The 26,732-nt window shown below is 37.4% G+C and overlaps 1 protein-coding gene across 3 annotated transcripts in view; it reads right to left on the reverse strand.

The window, feature by feature from the left end:
* LMNTD1 (lamin tail domain containing 1) overlaps positions 1 to 26,732 on the reverse strand; it is a 342,775-nt gene that overhangs the window by 249,757 nt on the left and 66,286 nt on the right. For all 3 annotated transcript variants that reach the window (XM_036889496.2, XM_036889498.2, XM_036889499.2), the window contains exon 2: positions 6,082 to 6,263. In XM_036889496.2, the coding sequence (XP_036745391.2) occupies positions 6,082 to 6,263 (182 nt within the window). The remainder of the gene's footprint in view (positions 1 to 6,081; positions 6,264 to 26,732) is intronic.

Genomic DNA, 26,732 nt, shown 5'->3' on the forward strand with positions numbered 1-26,732 from the left:
TTGGCAAGGACGTAGAGAAAAGGGAGCCCTTGTGCCCTGGAATTCCCTTGGTGGAAATGTAAACTGGTGCAGCTACTATGGAACACAGTATAGAATTTCCTCAAAAATTAAAAAATAGAATGACCATATGATCCAGCAATTCTACTTCTGGATATTTATCTGAGGGAAACAGAATCACTGTCTCAAAAACTTATCTGCACACCCATGTTCATTGCAATATTATAATAGCCAAGATATGGGAACAACCTGTGTCCATCAACAGATGAATGGATAGAAAATGTAAGATACACACACACACAAACATAGTATTATTCAGCCATAAAAAGAATGAAATTCCGCCACTTGTGACAACATAGATAAACCTTGAGGGTCCTTGACAGTTTAAAAATCTTGACCTCCAAATGGGTTTAGTCACTGTATATCACTGAATTTCTAATTTCCTTTTCTCAAGGTTCTTTCCAAACTGAAAACCACACCAGGATAATCTAGAACAGACAAACAAACAGAAAACCAAGCTCACAGATAGAGAACAGATCAGTGGTTGCCAGAGGCTATGGCGTGGACGGTAGGGGTGGGTTAGGGGGTGAGCAAAATGGGTGAAGGTGGTCAAAGGATACCAACTTCCAGGTATAAGATAAATAAGTCCTTGGGATGTAATGTACAGCAGAGTGACTACGGTTAACAGTACTGTATTGTGTATTTGAAAGTTGCTAAGAGAGAAGATATTAAAAGTTCTAGTTATAAGAAAAATAACTATATGTGTGATGACGGATGTTAACTAAACTTATTGTGGTGATCATTTCATAGTATATACATGTATCAAGTCACATTGTACACCTTAAAACTAATGCAATGTTAAACATCAATTTTATATCTCAACAAAAAAAGAAAGAATTTCCCCATTAGAAAAAAGTACTTAATTTCTAGGATTCTTGTGGGGTCTAGTCAACATACGAAAAGGATTTAACTAAGGAAGAGCTCAGCTTTAGGCTAAGCACTCAATAAACTGTAACTAACATTTTCCTCCCACCATTTGATTAATGTAGTTTTGCATTAAAGAACAGTGTGTACTGGAACATAAAGCAAGATGCACAACATAGGAAATCTAATGGAAATAATATTTTGTTAAAACTCTTAATTCATATGGGACTTAGACTAAATTAAACTAAAGCCAGCATTTAGTTGTGTAATTACAGAATCAGGAGATTCCTCCCACTAAAACAGGCCTCAAAAGACAATTGTTTGCTTGGCAGTTGAGGCCTCTAAAGCTAAGGGAGATTGTGACTTACTCCCAGTCATAACTAAGAAGCTCCCTTAATACAATTTCTCACATTGCTCTTTAAAATTGGTTCTAAATTTCATTTTTTAGTCGCTTCCTTCTTGGAGAAAATGTATGAATTGTGTCCATCACATGCATTCACAAAGTTATGATTCATGACGGCCCTGGGATGGTTGGTTGCTTTTCCTGACTCAGCATAGCCTGATCTGTACCCTAGACGTCCGCGTGTGTCACTGCTGCCCAGTTTGCCTGAGCATCACTGCTTCACCTTTTGGCACCTACATCAGCACAGCTTTACCACCATTACCCATACGTCCCTCCTCTGCTCCGTGCCTTTGCCTGGGTCTGCACTCCCACGACATCACCCATCGGTTCCTAAAGAAGGCCACGAAGGGGTGACGGTGCTTCCCATAGAGTTTTCTAGATCTTGACCTTCCTATGGGCTTAGTTACTGTGTATCACTGAATTCCTGATTTCCTTTCTCCAAGATTCTTTCCAAACTGAAAAACACACCAAGATAATCAGATTCAAGTTTTCTAAAACAGCTTCACAAGCCTTCTCTTTAATTAAGATTAATTTGGGGTTAATGCCATTTATAGTTAATCATTGGGTGTCAGAATCTTTACGCATATGCCTTTTGATTATTATGGTAACTGTCTGTGCTAATAGGTGCTATTATCCCTATTCTGTAGATGGAGAAACCAGGAACTGGGGAGTTTAAGTAACTTCCCCAAGAGCCGACAATAAGTGGTTGCCTTTCTCACTAAGCCAAGATGCCCGAGAGGGTCCCTGGAAGGGCATACAGTTGTTCTCAAACGTTAGTACACATAAAAGTTATGTTACATGCTTATTAAACGTGTATCCCATCCTCCAAATTCCAGGCTCCATCCCCCAGATTCTGATTCATGGGTGGACCCAGGCTCTGCCTTTCAACACACCCCCTGGGAGATTCTGAGGCAGGCCACCTGGGCAGCGCACGCAGCCTAGGAGAGACACAGCCTGCCTGCGCTCCCAGCTATGTACCCACTTTGAACTAAGCACCACACTTCCTGCTTTTATTCTCCTTAATGCCATAAATTAACCAAGTGTTGAGATTCACTTTTATAACAAAACTTAAGCTGAATGGCGTTTTCCAGAATTCAGGTTTTGTTCAGAGGCACCTGTAGTCTGGGAATCAATGGGACTGCTTTCTCTGTCTCTTTCCTTTACTGACTTCTTCAACATCACTTGATAAAATAACTTGGCCTCATTGTGTCTCATTCTCTGTAAATGGAATGTGAGAATTCATGTCGCCCACTGGCCACAGAAGACTTCTAACGAGGAAAACGGTGACCACGGGAGAAGCAAGGAGGGCGGCAGGAGACTGTGGCCTGAGTCCTTCAGAGTCAATGACTCATCCAAGTGAGGCATGATTTTACCACGGCTGCCATTTACTTGCCAGCACATAGATCTTTACACACTTTTGGTCAGTTTGTGAGACTGCAGTGCAGTACCTCTGACTGTACGGGATCTTCACTCACGAAAGAACTATTCTAAGTCAATGCCCCGCATTCTCTTTGTGTGTGACGTGGGAATACAGGCATAACTGACCGTGCTGTGCTTCCTTCTGTTGCGCTGCACACATACTGCATGTTCCACAGATGGAAGGTTTGTGGCCACCCTGTGCCAAGCAAGCCTCTCAGCACCATTTTTCCAACAGCATTTGCTCACTTCATGTCTCTGTGTCACATTTTGGTGATTCTCACAAATATTCTGAATTTGTCATTATTATTATTTTATTCTGGTGATCTGTGATCAGTGATTAGGACTTACCAAAAGCTCAGAATAGGTTAGCGTTTTTAAGCAATAAATATTTTTAATTAGTATGTATATTGTTGTTTTAGACATAATGCTATTGCACACATAGGGGACTAAAGGATACTGTAAACATAACTTCAATATATGCACTGGGAACCCCCAAAATTAATTCGATTTGCTTTATTATAATAATCATTTTATTGCTGTCATCTGGAACTGAACCTACAAATCTCCAAGGGATGCCTGTAATACCCTTACCAACCTCATGGGGTGTAGAGCTCTGACATTTGTGCTTGGCATAAATGACCTCTGGCAAATTGCTTGGGCCAAATATTTTCATTCTCAATAGCCTGGCTTTACACTTTTGATAATATTAGCATATTCAATCTTGAGTCCCCAGGACATGCTGTGAGAGAGTAGGTTCTACTGAAAACAAATAGGACACTGTCCTGGCTCTTAGGAAAATTAGTCTAAGTAGATGAGATACTTACATGATGCCTAAAGCAACTGACCTGAGGGTTCTTTCACAGCATAGTGTTAAGGGGGAAGAGCCATACACAGAAAAATATATATAATATGACCCTAGCTTTTAAAAATAATTAATCAATGACTGATTTCTCCAAAGTTTTGTGTGTATACATTATATATATGCATGCAAAATGTGTATATATATATATACTTACATAATATATAATTTACTAAATATATGTATACATATGTATCATTAATATAAGTTGCTTTGGAAAGGGAATAAAGAAAATAAAGGAATAAAGAAAAGGAAGGAGACAGGAAGAAACTTATGTAAACAAGACTGTTTTAGGAAACACATGGATGTCCATAATTAAAAGAGTATATGTGATATATCTCCATCTAAATAAATTTGCATCTGTATGTGTGTGCGTGTGTGTGTGAGATGCATGAAATATTATACCTCTAATACTAATAGTGGCTATGTCAGAGTAGGAAGATCTAAGTGTTCTTAGCTGTTTTTCTGTATTGTTTAAACTATTTTTTCATAATGACAGCTGTTATTTATAGTAACTGCAAGTATTTTAGAGAGAAGAGTCTGTGTCAAACTATTTATTATTGCACTCAAGTATCATTTTATTTTGCCCTTTTCAAAAAGTTTGAATTACTTTGAAATGATAAAAGTGAAATTCTCTAAAGAGGTATTCTTAGTAATAATAAAATGAAGTGGAACAAAGTTATTCTTCATAACAGGCCAAGGTTGCTTCAGTTACCCAAGTAAAGCAGAGTGCACGATGGGCTTGTTTTGCCAGAAGAAACTCAGTTACTGAGCTCTTCTTTCTTTTCCTGCTGTAGATGTTTTCAGTTATGTAAATCTTGCATTTATTGAAAGAATCTAGGTTTTTTTTTTTAATTTTACAATATGGTTTTACTTACATTTCTCCAGCTCATTATTATTTCTTACAACTCAACGTGTCCAAAACGGAACTCATTATCTTCCTTTCTGCTTCAACTTACCTCTCTTCCTGTCTCCTTTTTCAGTAACAATGTCACCACCTTTCTCCAAGTCACCCAAACTGGAGATCTGGGAACCACAGTGGGTTCCTCCCTCTAGGTCACTGATCCTCTGCATACAATACGTCAGTCAGTTACGTCTACAGACACTACAGCTTAATATCAGATCTTTCTTCACACCTCTTCTCCAGTGCATTGTCCTCACTGGTTCTACCTAAATTGCAGCAATCATATTGAAATCAGTACCCTCAACTCAGTCTCCAATTTGAAATTTTGATCAAGCAGGAGAATGTCTAAACTTTACGTGCTGTGCCAACACATGAGTTGTCTGCCTATCTTCACTGCCTTCAAAGAAACCAAGACCATCAGTTGCAGTGCTCCCGCTGCCCATGATATTATAAGTCAAGCAGTGTAAAAGGGAATAGCACAATAAAAGGAGGGTCAGGCATTCTGTCCCAGGGTTTTTGTGCTCGAGTTAGAAGAAAAACCCTCTCTTGCTTTCAGAGAGTCAGATTAATTTAGCAAACTCCTCTGTAAAACCTTTTTCCCTCAAACTTTGTAGGGAGCCTAAATTATTGTGGAGACACAGGGCAAGCCAATTATTTTAGTTGTCTTTTAGCCAGTTCTTTAGTTTAGATTTTCACCTGGTTTGGGAACCAACTATAATTCTGTAATGGTAACCAGGTTGGTGATGACTTATGATAATTTCTACTGCGTTATTGGTATGGTGGTTCCAAAAAGGAAAACTATTAATTCCAATTGCTAATTTCAACTAAGCTGTAAGTATTTATTTTTTCACACCCCAAATCATGGGATTGCCATAGCAATTCTCTATTTTTTTGTTCTTTTTACTGATTAATAATATGCATAAAAAGTACACAAAGCTTAATAAATGTTTACAACGGAACACAGCTTTTCTACTGTATATTTTTATGCACATAAATAAACTTCAGGATGTCTATGGTCAGGACCATGTTTTCATTTTTCTCAACACCTAGCTCAATCCCAGGCCCAGTGGTAATGCCCACGGTTGGTGTCACTGTCCTTGACCTGCCACACAAAGGCATTTTATACCCAAAAGTCATGAGGTAGAAGGGTAGAAAGGCTACTCCTGCACATTCAGTTAACAATAATTATACTGATATCTAACAATTATCAAGGGCTTATAGGTACTATTATTATCTTAGTTTCCCAGATCAGGAAACTGTGATGGAGACAGATTTTTAAAAATCGACAGAGATCAAATAGCCAGTAAACTGAAGAGCAAGACCCCAAGATAAGCCCTCATTTCCAAAAAATAATTTAAGCCATCTAGTCCCTCCACTATGATAATTACCTTCCTCACTGAGATTGAGAAAAACTTAACAATCTTTATTAAGACTAAAAGACAGAATCCACTTTTCTTTAGCAAACATTAGCAGTGATTAAGGCTTGGAGGAGGAGAAAAGTTGAGTAAACGCCAATAGATTCAAAATTCTGAAAGGAAGACAAGCTAGAGCACATACGGTAACTTACAGACTCACTTTTTGATTGCAGGCATCTTCCATTTCTTCCTGGATCCAGATCACCTCTGTAGCTCTGGCTTCTTTTCCATGCTGTTGTTTGTATGGAATCTCTGGGATTCTTAATTTGGGGGCTCTTCTTGATGGGTGGGATATCACTTCTGAGTTCTGGGCATTTGCCTGCCTCTCATCTCTTGAAATGCCTGTCATTTTATTACAAAAGTATGGATGAAAAGGTCAGATTGTCCTTGAGAACATCAAGAAAATCCCAACCAAAAATACCCCACAAAATCACATTTACTCAAATTGCTTAGGGTGAAGAAATCCTTCAGTTGCCTTAAGATACGTTAAAAATAGAGAGAGCATTCCAAGGTGGCAGTGTAGCAAGTCCCTAAACTCACCTCCTCCCATGGATGCACCGCATCTACAGCTACACATGGAATAATTTCAGCTGAAAAGTAGCTGAATGGCTTTCTCCTCAAAAAGGAATAAAAGGGCCACATCAAGACAGATAAGAAAAACAGAAATACAGTCTGGCCAAAACACTACCGCCAAAGATGTGGCTGGTACCTCCTAGAAAGGATATAAGACAACCATCTGAAGCCCCAGTACCTGCAGCTGTCGCCCTCAGGACACCTCCAGATGGCCCGCGTCTGCCTTCTGATCTCCAGGGTCTGTGACTGTGCTTCCGCGGCACTGTACACACCTGCATACTTTAAAAGCTGCAGCCTAAGGATCTAGCTTCCAATCAGTCTGAATCTAGGTACTGACTGAGCTCACTTCCTTTAGGATAGAGACACACCCTCAACAACTGGGCCCTATCAAGAAAAAATCAGGTTACTGAGACAAACACAAAGGTTCAAGAGACAACCAAGAACTAGGGCAAGACTAAACACTCAGGTTCACGTCCTAAACCAGGACACTCCTTCCACTGGGAGAGGTGGTGGTTCCACCTGATGCACAGAAACACAGAGACAGACAAGCAAAATGAGGAAACAGATGAATATGTTCTAAACAAAAGAACAAGGCAAATCCTCAGAAAAAGACCTCAATGAAATGGGGATATGAAACTACCTGATAAACAGTGCAATGTAATGATCATAAAGGTGCTTGCCACACTCAGGAGACAAATAGATAAACATGGTGAGAACTTGAACAAAGAGATAGAAACTGTAAGGAAGTACCAAACAGAAGCTGCAGGGATGAAGATTGCAATAACTGAACTGAAAAATACACTATAGGGGTTCAACGGCATACAAGATGATAGAGAAGAATGTGTCAGAGACCTGGAAGAAAGGGCAGTAGAAGCCACCCAAACAGAACAACAATATGAAAAAGGAATTTTAAAAGTGAATATAACTTAAGAGACCTCCAGGAAACAACAAGTAGAATAATATTCACATTATAAGGGTCCCAGGAGAAAAGAGAGAGAAAGGGGCAGAAAACTTAACTGAAGAATGGCTGGAAACTTCCTTAATCTGGAAAAAGATACAGACATCCAGTTTCAGGAAGCACAGAGAGTTCCATATAAGATGCATCCACTATGTTCCATTCAGTATGTTTATAAACTCTGAGTGAGGTACAATTATTTCCTCCATTTTAATTTAGTTAATAAGTGTAAAAGCTTAAACACTGTCTTCCATACTTTAAGTACTATTTAAGTTTTTGCTATTGTTATTAGAAGTTACTTTCAAAAAGATATGTAATTAATTTTGACATTCATTTCCAGTTTTAATAATACTTACAAAACTAAGAAAAGTATTTTTTTTTTGAGAGGGCATCTCTCATATTTATTGATCAAATGGTTGTTAACAACAATAAAATTCTGTATAGGGGACTCAATGCACAATCATTAATCAACCCCAAGCCTAATTCTCAACAGTCTCCAATCTTCTGAAGCATAATGAACAAGTTCTTACATGGTAAACAAATTCTTACATAGTGAATAAGTTCTTACATGGTGAACAGTGCAAGGGCAGTCATCACAGAAACTTTCAGTTTTGATCACGCATTATGAACTATAAACAATCAGGTCAAATATGAATATTCGTTTGATTTTTATACTTGATTTATATGTGAATCCCACATTTCTCCCTTATTATTATTATTATTATTATTTTTAATAAAATGCTGAAGTGGTAGGTAGATGCAAGATAAAGATAGAAAACATAGTTTAGTGCTGTAAGAGGGCAAATGTAGATGATCAGGTGTGTGCCTGTAGACTATGTGTTAATCCAAGCTAGACAAGGGCAATAAAACATCCATGGATGCAGAAGATTTCTCTCAAAACAGGGGGGGTGAGGTTCTAAGCCTCACCTCTGTTGATCCCCAAGTTCTCACCTGAGGGCCCCCCTGCGACTGTGCCTGTCTTAGGTTGTTCCTCCCTTGAGGAATCTTACCTGTCTCTGGCTAACCAGTCATCTTCCGGGGCCATACAGGGAAATGTAAAGTTGGTAAGTGAGAGAGAAGCCATATTGTTTGAAAAGGTTAGCTTTTTACTTCTTTGCAGATTTATGCCCTGTAGCTTCTATGCCCAGTATTTGTCTTGAGGTATCTTTACCACTTGGAAGAATTACGATACTCGGTAAATTCGTTATGAGGCATGAATTCTACTTAAGGGTTGTAATTAGGAAGGAAGAAGAAAAGCTATAGAAGTAGCAGACGGAAGAAAACATGGGAAGATTGATTATTTCTTTGACATATCTTCTTGTAGAGTAACATAAGCATGTATAGGTTTTAAACTACTAATTAAATTGCGCACACACATTAACATAATAGGAATACAGCTACATAACCAAAGCAGACCTACAATTACCAGCCATCTCCAGTGAAACCAAGAAAACCAGTTAGGCACGGTAGGCATTTGTGAAAACTTATCAATGATATGATGGATATTGTTTAACTGAATTTGAATAGTTTGAAAAAAATCAGACAAATTAAAACAACACATTCCTGGGAACTGTTCACATCCCATATGTTCTTTTAACAGTAGATAGTCTGTAGTCGCAAGATTTTGGAGCACTGCAACTTGCACTTCTCCTAATTCTTGGTTGAGTTCCGACAGTATAGATCCAGTCAAACTTGCTGTTTTACTGTATGCACAGGCTAGCTTAGATATCTCCTTCTTCATTCCAATGGCAAGTCCAGGAACCAGTGGGATGAATGCAGCTACAACTGTTAACAGCGCCAGGATCTTTGGTTGAAGTTTTTTGATGATCATCTTCTGGAATGACTCTTTCAGAGAATGTTGATGTTGGAAGTTCTTCTTCATATCGTATCTTAATTCGTTTTCTGGGTTAGGAAAAGTATTTTTAACTTGAGGTATCGGTTAAGAAAAATTGTGGTATAATTTTTTTTCAAGTCCTCACCTGGTCTGTTGCGATCAGTGTTTAGCAGAGTAGGAAGATGCTATAGAGTCATTACTTGTCTTCTCATGCTGTACTGCCTTCCCCATGACTTACCTATATTGTGATTGTGAATTATACTGCCCCTTAATCCCCTTCTCCTAGATTGTGTTTGATACTTTCAGGTCTCTGACGCATTCTTCTACATCATCTTGTATGCTGTTGAACCTCCTACCCCTCTGCTTTGCTAACCACTAGTCCCTTCTTGGAGTCTGGGAGTCTGCTGCTGTTTTGTTCCTTCAGTTTTGCTTTGTTGTTTACCCCACAAATGAGTGAAATCATTTAGTACTGGTCTTTCTCCACCTGGCTTATTTCACTGAGCATGATACCCCCTAGCTCCACGCATGTCCAGTTTTCCCAGTACCAGCTGGCGAAGAGGCTGTCATTTCCCCATTGTATATTCAAGGCTTCTTTGTTGTGTACTAATTGACAATGTATCTGTGGGTTTATATCTGGGCTCTCTATTCTGTTCCATTGACCTCTGGGTCTGTTATTGTGCCAGCACCAAATTGTTTTGATAACTGTGGCTTTGTAGTAGAGCTTGAAGTTTGAGAGCTTTGTTCTTCTTTCTCAGGATTGCTTTACCTATTCAGGGTCTTCTGTGGTTCCATATGAATTTTAGAACTATTTGTTCTAGTTCATTGAAGAATGCTGTTGGTATTTTGATAGGGATTGCATTGAATCTGCAGATTGCTTTAGGGAGGGTGGCCATATTGACAATACTAATTGTTCCTATCCATGAGCATGGGGTATATTTCCATTTATTGGTGTGTCTTTAATTTCTCTGGTGTCTTGTAGTTTTCAGAGTATAGGTCTTTCACCTCCTTGGTTAGGTTTACTCCTAGGTATTTTATTCTTTTAGATACAATTGTAAATGGAGTTGTTTTCCTGATTTCTCTTTCTGTTAACTAGGTATTAGTATATAAGAATGCAACATATTTCTGTGTATTAATTTTGTATCCTGCAACTTTGCTGAATCCAGCTATTAGTTCTAATAGTCTTTTGGTAGAGTCTTTAGGGTTTTCTATGTAAAATATCATATTGTCTACAAACAGTGACAGTTTAACTTCTTCCTTACCAGTCTGAATGCCTTTTATTTCTTTGTTTTGTCTGATTGCCATGGCTGGGACCTCCAGTACTATGTTGAATAACAGTGAGGAGAGTGGGCATCCCTGTCTTGTTCTCGATCTTAGGGGAAAGGCTTTCAGCTTTTTGCTGTTAAGTGTGATGTTGGCTGTGGGTTTATCAACATGTATATGTTGAGGTACATACCCTCTATACCTAAAATGTGAATATTTATTGAATGTACAACTGCATTATTGACAATAATCTGTCCTACCAAAACACAAAAGTACACAAAAATGTCTATGTAAAATTGCAGTATTACTAGCAGTATTCAAAAACTGACAGTATTTGAAATGATATAAATGTCCATCAACAGAGGGGGGATTTAATAAATTATAGCACATTGATGTTATAACACATTGTGAGAATATTTGAGAAAATGACATAGACCTATACACACTCACAAGGAAGAGCACTTGCCATACATTAAGTGAATCAAGCAAGTCATACATGTATAGTATGATCCCATTTTGATTTTACATTTAAATTTGTATAAAAGTATACACATATATTTGCATATGTTTCAGGACCAGGACTAGAGGGAGGTGAGTAAGGTACCCAGGGGGCACCTGAGTGCCTCCTTAATTTTACACACTGCATGCGTAGTCCCCTAGTCCTGGCCATGATAATGTTTTCGTGTACACAGAAAGACCTTTGAGAAGAATCACACATGAGTAAAGGAGTATTCTCATTTTAACTCTTCACTTCTACATATTTTTTTAAGTAAGTATGTAACCTGAAGCAAGTTATTTAATGGCACCTGTACCCAAGGAACAAATGGAGACCACATAGCAATGAAAGAACCACTTTAAGCCCACCTACAGTGCAGCAACATGTCAGCATATGAGCTGGCTTCTGTGTTCAGTTCCACATAACTTTTAAGGATTGTCATGTATCTTAACTCTCTGACCTTTGAACAGAGGAAATACTGCCAGCACTTTTATTTTATGAATAATCATACTTATGTCTATTTGCATTTTTTTCATGCTATATTCTCAATGCGTATTAGTAATAGCTCTTCCAGGTCACAGTTTCTGTATGATTACCATGTAATCAGCTGAGCAAAAATTTGATCTCTCTCTAACAACATAGACAGTGGTCAATTATTTGCCAAATAGTCATGGTAGCTCAAGTCACTGTACCAATGATGCTGATAATCACGGAGTTTCCAAAATGAATATGAATGAGTCAGTCTTTTTTATTCAGTCTGTTTAAGAAAATAACATAGATCTATACACACTCACATTTTCTACTGATCAATGTTCATGCCCTTTGTTGTATTCTTCAATTTTTGTGCTTTACATGATTATTTTAAATGAGAGTTGGTAACCTTATTTTTTAAGGAGAACATATTGGCTGTGTCCTATTACCTTTAGTAATTAGAGCTAATGATTAGCTTAGCTGTATTTTAGTATGTATATTTTTCACAAAAGATAAAGACTTGGAAGTGTGCCTTCCCTGTTTTATACTGATAAAAAATTGACACAATCCTCTTGCTATTTATATAATATCCCCATATGATGTGAAACATTTCCATTGTGTTTTGTTGTTTTTCAAAGACAGGACTAACAGCTTCCTTTTTTGTTTTAAAACCTTTCAAAAAAAAAAAAAAAACCTTTCAAAACTGCCCATAAAAAGTCCAACCCATAATCTTACCATCCAGATTCACAATTACAAATTAAAAAATGACTGAAATGACAAAACATATTCAAGATACAGATTCTCTGGCGTTTATTTTTCCAAAGTGTAATCTTCAAAGAGAAATGTAGTGTCCCCAAATCATCTACTGTGATGCCAACATGTCACAACAGTCAGTGTATGAAAGAATGAAATCTTTATCTAAGTCAGTCAGCTGTTTGGCCTCCATGATGCCAAACAATGGATTTGATCATTTTTCCTAATGACTTTGTCAATTTTGGTAACATGAAAATGCTGGTAGTTGCTTAGAAATTAAATTAAGATGGTGTCAATTTATCATTTTAACCAAAGTTCCATTTCAATAGAGGAAGTGCTTATTATTATTTCTTGAGAAAATAAACAAGCTAAACTAATATTTTAGTATGAAATAAACTGGTTTATGTTTTGGATGCATATCTGTTTATAAATTTTATCTACATTTCCTAGTAGAAGGAAGAGTGAAGAACTATTTTTAAATTAATAGACCAATTTTGTTTCGCTCCTATGGTTCTTTTTGACTAGGTTAAATTGCATGAAAAATAACATTAATTTGGCTCCTAATAGTCACAGTTGGCCTTGAGAAATTTAAATCTTTTAAGATCCTTCAGCTTACATTGTTTATTTCCTTTATTACACTCACATGGAAGCATTTGTCCATAATCTTTATTTAATATTTTAGTTGTTTCCTTCTGGACCTAAGTTAACCTGCATACAAATATAAAATTAGAAAGTTAAAAGAACAAATACCAGTGATTTCACTTATATGTGGAATCTACTAACAAAATGAATGAAACAGCAGGAGACTTGTAAACACTGAGAAGTGACTGGTGGCTACCATGGGGAAGGGTTAGGATGAGGAGGGGTGAGGGGGATAAAAGAGGCGCAAAATCTTAATCATATTATAAGTTGGTCATGGGTCTGGAAGTGCAGTATGGAGAATATACTCAGTGGTTCTGTAACATCTTTCTATGTTGAGAGATAGTAACTGCACTAGTTGGGGTGAAGATTAATGGGTGTGACTGATGAATCACTGTGTTGTATACTTGAAACCAATATAATATTGTTTATCAACTATACTTCAATTTAAAAAAGAACTTAAAAGAAAGTATCTCTATAATCTTAAAATTCTATAATACTACCTAAATTTTGAAATGGTTTAATAAAAATATATTCTTGCTCTGTGTGTTATTTGATGTGCATAAATGTTTTCTTTTAGAACTTCTGCCTAATACCACATTTCTCTCCACTATTACAAATTAACTTCCTATTACCACTATTTGAATTAGGTGTATTAGTAGTTGCCCTTATTTTCAAGGGCAGAAACATAGTTTTTAACTGAAAACAAATTTTTTAACCAAACACAAAAATGATGGCTCACATATCTGGGAGATTCAAGGGCTCACTAGCTGTGGATAGAGCAGAATCCAAATGTTCAAATGTCCTCGGGTACTTGTCTCTTTCCACATCTAAGTTCTTCTTCCCTTTGTTTTGGGTTCATTTTCAGGTATGTATTTTATGTGTAGCATTTAAAATGACTAGGTTAGCTTCATTGTTTTTACACCCTGTGAACTCAGCAACCCCATTGTTGCAAACGTGCATTTTTCCTGATAGTTCCAGAAGCCCTGGGATAGACCCTAGTTAGCCTGCCTTGGGTCAGATAGCCAAATCTGAACCAATTTCAGTGTCCAAAATAGCCTGTATTCTCCCTGGACAGACCCACGTCATGCATCCCATCACTAATGTCAACTATTACGGTCACCATAGTCACTCTGATTGGAACTGTGTGAACTCAGAGAGGAGGAGTGCTTCCCCAGAAAGATTAGATGCGCCCTGTTTAAAGAGAAGGAAATGTCAGGCAGGAAAAACTACCAGATGTCCACTGTGTGAACTCTTGATAGTGTTCCATCAACCTGAATCCCTAAGCAACATACACTAGTACACGATCTATTTGTGCAGCTGCTGTTAACGACGTTGACTCCAAAATATCTATACTCTATGGCACTGACTTGATACTTTCCATAATATAGTACCTAATATGCAGTGATGAAACACTTTTAAAAGAAATATAAAACATATTTTGTTACAGGAGTTTCTTTTATTAACATCTTGCACATTGTTTTCAACCTTTTTACGTACATATTATCTAATTTAAATTCAGTATGATAATGAATAAATCAGTAAACATTATTCCCTTGCTCACTTCCCAAAGTCTGAGATTTGAAGCCCAGTAAATTTTCTATTTATCCTCAAATTCTTTTATTCTAAGCAATTCATAAGAAAAAACTGTTCAGTCCACTTGCTACTCACCATATTTTCTTCAAGGACCTTCTTCATGAAACCCACTTACAGCACCTGACCTACTTAACAATAAAGTCCATATAGTATCAGCTAAAGATGCTGGTAGAAGATCCAATATAGTCAAATATTAACTGGCAGCTAGATTCTAATGTAACTAATTAAAAAAATTAATTTTGGGCAACTGAACCTTTTAAGTAAGCTTTCTTAAAAACCATTTGAAATTCTTAACAACAAAAACAAATTTGGCACTCGGATTCAAAGTCATGCTTGTACTTTCCTCAGCATTTTAGTGTAATTGATCATTTTCATGATTTATCCAAAATATTTTTACTATAAGGAATTAAGTTCTTTAGAGAACCCTTCACCTAAGTGAGCCTCTTCAGACAAGATCTACTGCTTGAGGTAAATAGGACACTTCAGATGCAAATGAAGAGACTAGAGTCCAACCTGAATCACAGAGCCAGATATTCTAAGCCTCCAGGTAGTCTTATGCTGTAATTAAGCACCACTGGATACCTACAGGCTATTAGAGAAACAATTTACCCGGGTCCTCAGCATAAAGAACAAGGAACACTTTTCTCCCTCTTCTTTCATTTGTTAAGAAGCATGGTGTTTACTTCTCCTGGTAGTTAACCAAGTTCTGAGTGATGCTGGATAAGAGCCAGCCACCTCCTTTTCATGAAATTTAACACTTAGGGAAGCAATGGTAGCAGCCATCACTTGCCTTTATTTATTTATTTATTTATTTATTTATTTATATGTATTTTTGGTTATAAAAATTATGGGGAGACCTGATCTACTGATTAGGAAGAAGGCTTCTGAGGCATTCTAACGGGAGACGCCTGCAGACGTGTCTGGCTGCTTTGCATGAAGAAAAGCCCAGTGAGAACAGCCAGAAGTTGACCCTAACTCCCGTTCGGGAGGAACAAGAGGAAAGTATTGCTGAGAGAGACCAGAGCACCACTGCAACGGCCCTTAGAGGCAAACCAAAGGCTGGGGGCAGCGGGGCTTGCTTTAATTTTTGGGCCTTCCCCCGGTTTTCCCCTTTGGCGGGATTTCCCTAGATGCCGCTTATCCTGGGTGTGGTGTCCGTGGCTGGGGGCAGATTCACGTAGTAAGAAAGGACAGAAGTGTTTCATTTCACAAACTGGGTGGACAAGGCCCGGCTCCAGTCAGCAGCCTCCCAGAGCGTGTCAGACCTGGGAATGCATCACAGGGAGAGGACGAAGCAGCACACAGGATGCTTAAGAGTTTGGCCTCTGGGTCAGGAGGACCTAAGGCCCAGGTGGCAGTGCCACTCTCTAGCTGAGTGACTGCAGAAAGTTTTACATTTCCAGGACCCTCTTTCCTCATCTAGGCAGTGGAAGAATTAACAGTGTCTAAACTGCAGGGGCAAGTGAGTTCCAGACACATTTAAATTCAATCTAGAATAGTGGTAAAGCAGTGGCCCAGGAGACTGGCGATGGTGTCAAAGCTGGTTGACGGGGGAGGGAGAGGTTGGGTTAGGAAACAGTGTCCCTTGACTGAAGTTGGCCACAATGTCACAGCAGGCAGGGAACAGGCATCTGTCCACACCCACGGGCAGCCTGTTGGCCAGTTACCCGTCTTTCTAAAAATGGAACGTGTGGTTGTAGTGTAAGACACCACCAAACCAACTTCAAGTTTAATCACAAATTTAGAAATAAAACAAATAAATAAACCCTTTGGTTTGAAAATAATTTCCCTAAATCATCTCGTCTGTCTTCCATTCACTTCGCAAAACTCAATTTGAACATCTCAAAAGGTATAACGTGACTGAAATTTCAAGTATCTGTAGATAAATAGTTTTCATAACTTTACCTCATGAACTATTTCAGCAGCTCAACAACATTCATTTCAAAAAGACAACAAATCTGGATATACGGTGACCATTTCTAATGGGTAATGACATTCTGTCTCTAACGGTCAATTCTAATTCATTCTGAAGGGTTTGCTTCCTTTAACTGACTTCTGGATCAGTATATTGAGTCCTTAATGAGAAAAATGTATAATATCATGAGTTAGAGTTCCACATAATATGCCCTATTTGGAGCATCCAGATTTGGAGCCATGAATGTGAATCTCCAACTTCCCACTACAGTTTAGTTAGATTCTCACAAAAGGTGGTAGTAAAATCAGTCCCCTCTCCACCTCTGCTCAGTATTGCTTGATTTCATTGTCCTCAACCATTCCGCACATTAGGATCTGCCTGGGAGCCTTGAAAGACACCTGATGTGAGGGCATCCCCCTCAGGGATTCAGTTCACTGGCCGGGGGTGAGGCTGTACTGGTTTGTCCCTTAAAGTCCTCAGGTGATTCTACAGAGTTGAGAGCCACTGTTCTCTGTGGAATTCCACGTGCAAAGACATGAAATACTCTTTTCCCTTTCTTTTGTCCTTTAGCTTCACAATTTAGTCTTTCTAAGAAGGATTATGGCACGAACATGATCTCTAATTAAGAACACTTAAATGATTGCATAATCACTCTGCCTTTTCTTTTGAGTGATTTAGAGAGGAGTGATATAGGAACTCCTACACTTACTATAAAATGGTCTCATAAATTGTATCTTAAAATTACTGAAACTATGTTCACCAGCTAATGAACTTTTTTTTTCTTTTTTGCTAAAGCAAAGCAGACAAGAATTTCTGTAAGTAACTGATAAGCATTTTTCACCTTCCAAAAAGAGATGTCTTCTCTGTTTTCAGTAACACCACCGCTAGTCTCTGAGTTCTTGTGTCTCTACCACACTGCCTGTAGTGGGCAAAAGATGAGCTCATTTTACTTTCAGTTTATAAATAAAAACTCCCTATTTGGTGGATGGGGGTTTGAGTAACCAATCCTTCCTTCTGCTTCATAGTGACTTTCATTGGTGATCCCGTTTCTGAACTTCTGCCTCTGCTATTTCCAGGGTGTGCAGGTTCCTGCCTCTTGGTACTGTTCACCAGACATTTATTTAATTAATACTCCTGAGACACCTAATTTGTGCCAGGCACTATTTAAGACTGTGGACCTGTGGCAGTGAGCAAGACAGGCCAGAAGAGCCAGCTCTGTCATGGAGACTGCCCTTCAGAAAGGGAGACAGAATAAAGGATAAATAAGAAAACGCACTCTGTAGTACAGATAATGTAACATATTGCTTTCTTGTGTTCCATGGAACACATGTTGAGACATTCTGGTCTCCTGTGTACATCTAAATAGGCTCCTCTTCCTTGGTTATCATAAACTCAAAATGATTTAGCTATTTCTCCCAAGAAGTCTTTTATTTCCCCCTTACTAAAAAACTTCTATAGAATTAGGTTTAGCTAAACAGTTTGCAGAATTTCACCTATTGAAAGTTCACTCCAAGTGTTTCTTCTTGACTTTCAGGAGAGAAATGTTGAAAGGGGCACTGCCATAAAATTTCATATGAGCTTGCTGTTGCTTGGAACTCCCAATATGCTGGTTTTTTTCCTCTTACTTTTTTTGACCTTTTCTATTGGCCTTGACTAAATTTTCTTCATTGACCAAGATGAGATTTTTCTAGCTCCTTCTACTAACCTAGATCATCTCTCCCTTAACTCAGCTCCTGAATTGTTTGCCCCAAACCACTTTCACTCTACCCTTCCCCAGACCTGGTAACTCCACATTATCAGGAATCAGCAAAACACACATGCTACTTTCAACTCAGCGTGTTAATTATTTGACAAACATTTATGACAACCTACTGTGTTTAAAGGTACTTATGATCCACGGGAGTTACAAGATGAATAAAAATAGGGACCCCTCTTCTAAAAAAGTTCACAGATGCTTAAGGATAAGTTCAGGCTAAGTTCACTTGGTTAAATAAAAAACTACTTAAAGTGGAAAATTGTAACACATAAATAACTGAAGTGTATGCTTTTAGCTTTAAACCTTAAATATATATTCCCTCACCAAACTTTAGACATAGGTCAGGGCCTTTTCTTCCATTGCTGATTAGAATTCTGCATGACCTTTCTCCATTAGCCATAGCATCAGTAATTTCTAGTTTCAATGTATTTGAACTAGCTTAAGAGTATTATGACACTATACCAGTATCTGAGTACCAAAACTGTTTAGATCTCGGGGATATTTTTTTCCTGCTCACACCTTTCCTGACAGCACTCATTTTAGCATCTCATTTTGATACTCATTCCAAAGTATTCATGTGAGTTTTCAAGAAACAACTCTCTTTCATTCTACATTAAGTATGTAAATTACATGTTTTAAAACACTAAGTACAATTGGCATAATCAGGTTTCAGTACAAACAGGACTGACTCTTGGTAAGCACACACCCCATGTGGAGGGAGGTAAAGGTGTGAGAACAAGGGACAGACCTCCCTGCTGGGAGCATTCTGTGACTTGTGGTATCTACAACTACATTTCGCAGATGGAAAGGAATGCTCTGGTTAATCTGGCAGGTTGCTTAAGAGATCTACTTGTATGATGTCACTGCAATACAACATAAATGGTTTAATAAAGGCTTATGGAAAATGCTATGTTTTATCTTAAAAAGATCCTTCCCTATTAGCCAGTACGAGTACTGTTTGGAATTTTTCTTCTTTTTTTCCTCTATCTTAGATTATCTTATATTTTGGAATAAGCAATATAATGCCATAGTTCAAAACTTCTAAGGTAAAACAAACAGGGTAAAGTATTTCTGATATCCCTATTCCCCAGCCACTGTCTGCTTTTCCCAGAGACCACCAATGTTTCCAGCTCCTTCCATGTCTTTACAGAGGCTTAAAATCAATCTAAAACACATCAAATGCAAAATCTTACCCATTCTTTCTTTTCCCTTTTATAAAAATACAAAATATTAGCATACTAGTTCTGCCACTTCAAGGAAAAGCTTTGCAATTTTCCTTCACCCTCTAGGAGACAGACTTTCTGTAAAGCAGGTCAAGAACTTGGCAGACGCTGTGTGTTCAGCTGACTAAGGCTTCCAGCAGATGGCCACATTACGTCCCCATTACTACTATATCTTGATTCTGTGCCAGTTTTGTAAAATATATCAAGAACACATCACTTGTTTCCTCTCTCAGGTCAATTCAACATCATTTCTCTCTTTCATCCATTTGTAAGGTACTTATTTTGTGGATTTCCTTACAGGCATATCTTCTTGACATATAGTAACACCTTCCCTCCTATCAGATTTTCAGTTATCATTTATTATATGGTGCATGAGATAAACTACATCATGAAAATATTTCCAACAAGTCTTGATATTTCATTTTTGCTTACATACGTGTATACATGTTGCAACATGAATTCATTTTATTTACAACCCGTATATTTTATGTTTGTTTTGGTATTTGAACTTCTACGTAATATTTTCAGTCTCTTCTACTTATTTTCTCATAAGAATCATTGAGAAGTTCCTTCATTCTTATTTTTTTTTCCATGTCCTATCTGTTTTCCTCCAAAGAAATCAGCACGATGGCTTGATCTGGGAGTTTATTTTGCTTTCTCCATATTCTCAGTGTATAGAGGCCTCTTCAACAGGTCAGCTAACCTCTGGGAAAACATGATTGTTCTCCGTTCTACAACACACATGCCACTCTAGCCAAGAGCGTCTCATTCATTCCAGGATATGAAGTCATAGTCCAGGTATCAAAGCCCCTTTCGTCAACACTAACTGCACTGTCAGTAGTTCCCTTCCCAGAGATTCCTCTATCTCCCAAACGTCCTACACCAGTGGAAAAGAAACAATGGAGGCAATATCTATAGTTCACTAGTTTCCTGCCTGAAAATTCACAGTCCCTCAGGATGCTTCCCTAATCTTGTGCCAGTGTCTTTTTCTGTTCAAGAACGAAAAATTTGCTAATCTGCCAGCTTTGTTAATTAACTCATTACTTTATCCAACAAATGTTTATTTAGTACCTTGGGCTGAATTGTTAAAAATTAACTTATTAACTTTTACAGTAATTTATTGCATATGGCTGGCTATAGTGTCTGTAATTTAAATCGGCAAGTGTTAACAAAAAATGTTACACAAGCTATAGGAACAGCAAGCACGAAGTGACTAACTCTGGGGACAGTAGGGGAAACAAGTAGGAATTCTTCACAGAAGAGAAAGTCTGAGATTTTAGAAATAAGTGGAATCAGTCAGGCAAAGGAGAAAAGTACATACAGGCAGACAGAGGATTTTGTGCAAAAGCACAGAGGTATGAACACACATGTAAAGCTCAAACTAAAGCAACACCACTAGTAATGAAGAGGTGAGTGCAGAGTTGGAAGACAGAATTTATAGGGCTTGCTGCTATTTGGGATATAGTAAATGAGAAAAAGGTAGGATTCAAGAACAACTCGGAGTTTAGTTATGTCTAGAATGAGGGATGATAAAGTCTGAGATTAGGAATTCAGGAGATGTGAACAGGTTTGGGTATTGAACTGATGATAGTGAATTCAATTCTGCACATATAGATTCTGAGGTATCTTTAAGCTGTTCAAGCAGACGTTCCCTACAAACCAAAATAAAGCATTCTGCACCTAAGAGAGAAGCTTGAGGAAGACAAAGTATGGGCAATTGTTAAGGTCATGGGAGCAAAATTTGCTATGGATTGAGAAATTAATGAGAAGAACTGGGCCATCTTGTCTTAAACACCTGCAAATAAGAGGAAAAACTGGAAACTTTTCTAAGCCACTGATCAGTCTAAACAGGCTAGTAATGGGAAAGTATGTAGCAGCAGTAATAGGAAACATTAGTAATAGAAATAGAATAGTAACAGTGATAGAAAAAAATAGAAAGAGTAATAGAAAACAGTCATAAAAAATACATATTGTCACACAATATAAGATTCTCCCTTCAGCAAAGAACACCAGCTTTGTACTTCGCTATTTATGACCCTAGTTTGGAATCTTTTTTTCCAACCTCTTCTGGCAGTATCACACCAGATCCGACATGGAAATTAGACAGACACTAAAATCAATAAGTCACTTTAGGTACCTACAACTGAATTGACCAAATCTTTGTATTCATTCACGAATTTAACACACGGTCTATAACTTCCAGTTACTGCTACAGGTGATAACCTACCAACTGGCTACTTTAGCTGGTTTTTTACACTGGATATTTATGAACACCAAAGGAATAACAGGCAAAATGTGGCAATTGATTCCTTATTGCTATTAACAACTATTCAAGTTACTTTGACATTTGGTTGTAAAAGTTTTGGTTATTTAGCATTTTGAAGTTTCTCACTCAATTCAATCAAGACACAGTAAGGAAGTTAAATATGTCCTCCACATGTCACACCATTAGCTGGCGGTAGGATCACTTTCCTTTTCATAAAGTGGCCTAATTCATGAAGATGAAACATTAAAAAATAAGAGTTTGCAGAAATTCCAACACAGACACCAAATACCATACACAAGAGAAGGAATTCGGGCAAAGCAGAATTGCAAAATGTTGCACTGAAGGTAAAGAGGTCTCTGTTTCACGAAAGAAGCACACCCCCAGAGGGGGAACTGGTTTGAATGAAGTTCTTTCTGATTCAATTCAGTTCCTACAGGAAAACTGTCAGAGATGCGACAGAACGCTAAGTGTTCAGATTCTTACAGTTCCCTGCCATTTTGAAGGGCAAACCAGATCGCTGAATCTTTTGGTCTCGTGCCATTCTACCCCCACTGCTCATTTATAGAATGGAAACTGAAGATATTCTAATACAAGTTACATGAGGGCAGCAACTTTGTGTAATTTAAAATTGTATCTCCAGTTGCTATGTCAGCACTTGGGCCATTGTAGCTGGTCAAATATTTATTAAATTAATGAATGTATTTTGTTATCTATGCCCAATTCCATTTAATCACCACTGGCTTTAATTGTCATAAGAAGCACTTGCCCATGTATCCTTTACAAGCCTGTGCTGGAATCCCAGGACAGCCGAAAGACCTTCCATTAATGAGGCAACGGCTATTAGTTAGATAAGTAATTCTTCCTCTAGTCTAACTATACAGAGACCACCATGATGCCCTCATACTCTTAGGAATTTTAACTTAAAAATATAGATCTAACAGATGTGTGTATGTGTTGTAAAAATCTGTATTTGAAACACTAGTGACAAGAAGAGAAAAAGCAACCCTAATTCTGTTTCAATATATATTTTTTAAGTAACTAATAAACTTTGGGCAGGGGAGGGTATTAACCCAGTTTCTTTTGCCTCACACAACTTCAGTCAATTATTGGCATTGGCATCTCTACTCCACTTCTCTTCACAGTCCAAGAAAGAGGTCTTGTTTAGATCACATACCAATCTTCCTTCCTTCCTTTGTTCTTATTGTACTTGCCTTATCTCCTTCAGAAACCAATGCTTTATCACCTGCTGTATGTTGAGTTTTGGAAATACAAAGGAGAATGATATTTAGATTATCCTTTAAGCAGTTTATGAACTTACAAAGTAAATCAACAGTTAGAATAATTGCACAACGTATTGCGGTTGCATGTGGGCAAAGCAGGTAACCGACTTCCCAGAAGAGGTAGTATGTGGACTGAGTCTTGAATGACAACTATATAGAAGTGAACCAAGGAAGTAATATGTGCAAAGGTATAGAGTCAAGGGAAAACACAGCACATTCAGGAAGCTGTAGGTACTGATTTGAAGATGAATATAGATATTGGGAGATGAGGTCAACAGACCAGACACAGGTAAGCAGGACTAGATGAGATTAAGTCTCTATGCTGTCCTAAGGAGTTCAACTTTCACCTGAACCCTCTACATAGCCACTGAAACACTTTAGCTGAGAATAGCATTTCCATAATAGGATAAGTTATCTGATCACAACAGAAAATACACTGAAGACAGAGCTGGATTGCAGAAAGCCAGGTTAGGAGAAGCTTTTGTAGTTCTTTAGAAAATCAATGAAATCTGAACTATGGCATTGACAAAAAGAAGTTTAGGTCAAAGCACCTAACCAGTTAAAGAAGGAGATTACCAAAATCCTCCCAGGAAGGAATGATGTTGTTCTGAACTACAGCTGGGGTAGTAGAGATTGGAAAAAAAGGAGATGGATTTAAGAGATTTTCTCTCTATAAATTTCTATACCACATGTCTATTGTTTTCAATTTCTCCTAAAAACCTAAGTATACATGAGTAAATACATTGATTTTCTTCTTCCATGGACTGTATAAAAACTGTCTAATGTTATTTTCATTTGTGGTTATGAAGATCTAAGTACAAGTACCTTTTTAAACACACCTTTTTATCAACTCTTACGTGGAAACACATGCTATAAAGCATTTAATAATCAATCAAAATCCTAGAGTGTCGGCTTCTTAAGTGGAAGAAAGCATCTGGTAGAGCAAAGAGCTTGAAGAATGAGCTGTTAAAATGCACATTAAATCATCTCACTCCTACTCAAAATCCTTCAGTGTCTTTCCATCTTACTCCGAGTACAAGTCAGTCTTTAAAATGACCCACAAAGCTTTGCAAGAGCGGCTCTTGCCTCTGACTTCAGTTCTTCAAGTCCTACGGCTCTTTCCCCTCACTCACTGCAGTGCAGCCCTGGGGCCTCACTGCTGTTCCTCAAGGCGTGTAAGCACACGTGGGCCTCGCGCACTGGCTGCTCTGTTTCCCCACTTCCCTCCTGGCCTGCTCCCTCACTTCCATCAGGTCTTTTCCTTACTTCATCACCTTATTTAAAAATAAAATATCCCTCCACTCAGTGCTCTCTGCTTGGTCTCTATTTTTCCAGAACACTCATCACAATCGAATCAACTTTATATAAAACTTATCTTATTTAGTGTCTGTCGCCTACTCTCCCACAACTAGAAACTAAGTTCCACACGGGAAGAGATTTTTAATGTTTGTCTCTAGTGCCTAGAGCAGTGCCAGGCACATGGTAGAAACCAGATGAATAAAACTGCTAGTTCAGCATGACTGTCCATCACGGTTTTCCACAGACTTAACCAATCGACTGGCAAGATCATTATCATGGAAAGAACCCTGCAGCTCTTGTTATTTCCATCAGGAAGCCACTGGCAAAGTCAGATATAGTCTGGACTGTTTCTGTCAACACAGAATTTTGCACAAGGCACTATAATTAAGACTTGGTTCATAAGAATAATTGATTTATAACCAGTCTTCACCTGACATTTAATGATATAAAGCTGTGTTAAATTATTTAACCTAAGATAGAACCTGTGCTTCCGCATAACTGCAACTATCTCTTCTATCTGGCAACAATAAAATACTTACTGTTCATTACCACCGAGGAAACTTTTTGTTGAGAGGGATTCCATGCCTTCAGCATTGTAGTTAGATGTCTTTGCGTTATCACTGAGACTATCAGCTGAAGTATTATCACAATCAACAAAACTAAATTATTGGGTGATGCATCCTAAGGCCCTTTTATAGTGATCTAAACTTTTGAAAGGGTTTTCAAAACCTTTTTGTAATACATTTGATTTTGTAATACATAAATGATGGCATATTATATATATATAAACAACACAATACAGACACAGAGTTTAAAAGAACAAGTTTACCTTCATCCTTTGCCCCAATTCCAAACTTTTCCCCAGAAGTAACAAATAGCAGCTTTTCCATGCATTTACAAAAATATGCACACCAAAAGGTTAAGTTTTGGAAGATAATACACACACACACAAACACACATACACATACACATATTTTTGTAAACTATTTTCTTTACCTAATAGTGTGCTTTGGACATTTTTTCATGTCAGAGCATACTGAGTCCAGGAATCATATGTCCAGGTTTATCCTATTCTCTTGAATTAATTGTTAATAGTGTCCTCTTTCACTAAAAAAAAGTAGCCTAATTTGGACAATAAATTATATTGTCCCCTAATATAAAGCTACATGATTCATGAATTTATAGCAGTTTATAAAATCATAATTTTTGTCACCATTACCTTATAAATGAACATTTAGATATCACCTTTTTTGGTATTATGAGTGGGTTACAATAAATATCTATATACATATATTTTTGTGCATGTATATGAATATTACTATAGGTTAAGTTCTGTAAGTCCAATTGTGAAATTAAAGGGTATATATATTTACATCTTTTATATATTGTCAGGTTGTTTTCTAAAAGGCTATACCATTTTTACTTTCAACAATAGTACCCATGTCCCCATATCCTTAACAACTAACTCTGGATATCATATGTTATTTTGGCCAATTCATTGGGCAAAATATCATATCTCATTCTTGTTTGAATTTATGTTTCACTGATTACATTTGAGATTGAACTTTTTTTCATATTACTTCATATCTTTACCTATTTGTCAATGAGACTGCTTTTCTCTTATTAATTTATAGGTATTCTTTTATACAAATGTAATATATACATATGTTGTAAATACTTTCTCCCAGCATTCCATTAATTTTCTCAATAGCATGGAAAATGAATGTACTAATTCTGCAACTACACCCACTAGTATTTTGATTCTCCAAAAATATTTAAAATACATATAACTCAAAGCATAGTGTCAAACTTCCTTATCTCTGAAAGTTAAAAAAACATATACATATATCCTAATCATACACAAGTCCATACCTATGGACAGGTATGGTCTGTCAACTGAATATGTTGTGAATCATTTTATTTGAACATATCATTTATCTAAATTTTATATTAATTCCTTATTTTTTTCAAAATAAATATATTTATAATTTTGAGTATAACAAACGAATATGTATTGAATATAAATCACTCTAGCTCCTACACATAAAATCTCATCTCTTTAGAGGAAGCAAAACAATCATATTTTGCATTTCTCAGGCTCTAACCACATCTCCTAATTTTACCTGCAACAAATTTCATGAGGGTTGAATTAACCTTCACTTCAAAGTCACAATGGATTGCAGTGTATGTCATCCTAGTATGGAACTGACACACGACATGTCATTTTTTTCAGTAATTAATGAAGAAATGGTGATAACAGGCTTCACCTGGAGAAAATGTTTAATGATTTCCAGAGGTACAGAAAACAAGCAATTAAATACACACACACACACACGTATACATATACATATACATAAATATATGCAAACACTCTATGTCAAAATCCTGAAGGCAAAAGATTTCCCTGAAACACTTTCTCAAATGACTACATGTTGTTTGCCACAGCTGGTTGTCAAATAATCTTTCTCTTTGGGTTGTATGAAAGCACTGTTTAG

The sequence above is a fragment of the Manis pentadactyla genome, chromosome 14 (assembly GCF_030020395.1).
Source record: "Manis pentadactyla isolate mManPen7 chromosome 14, mManPen7.hap1, whole genome shotgun sequence".
Classification (NCBI taxonomy): Eukaryota; Metazoa; Chordata; class Mammalia; order Pholidota; family Manidae; genus Manis; species Manis pentadactyla.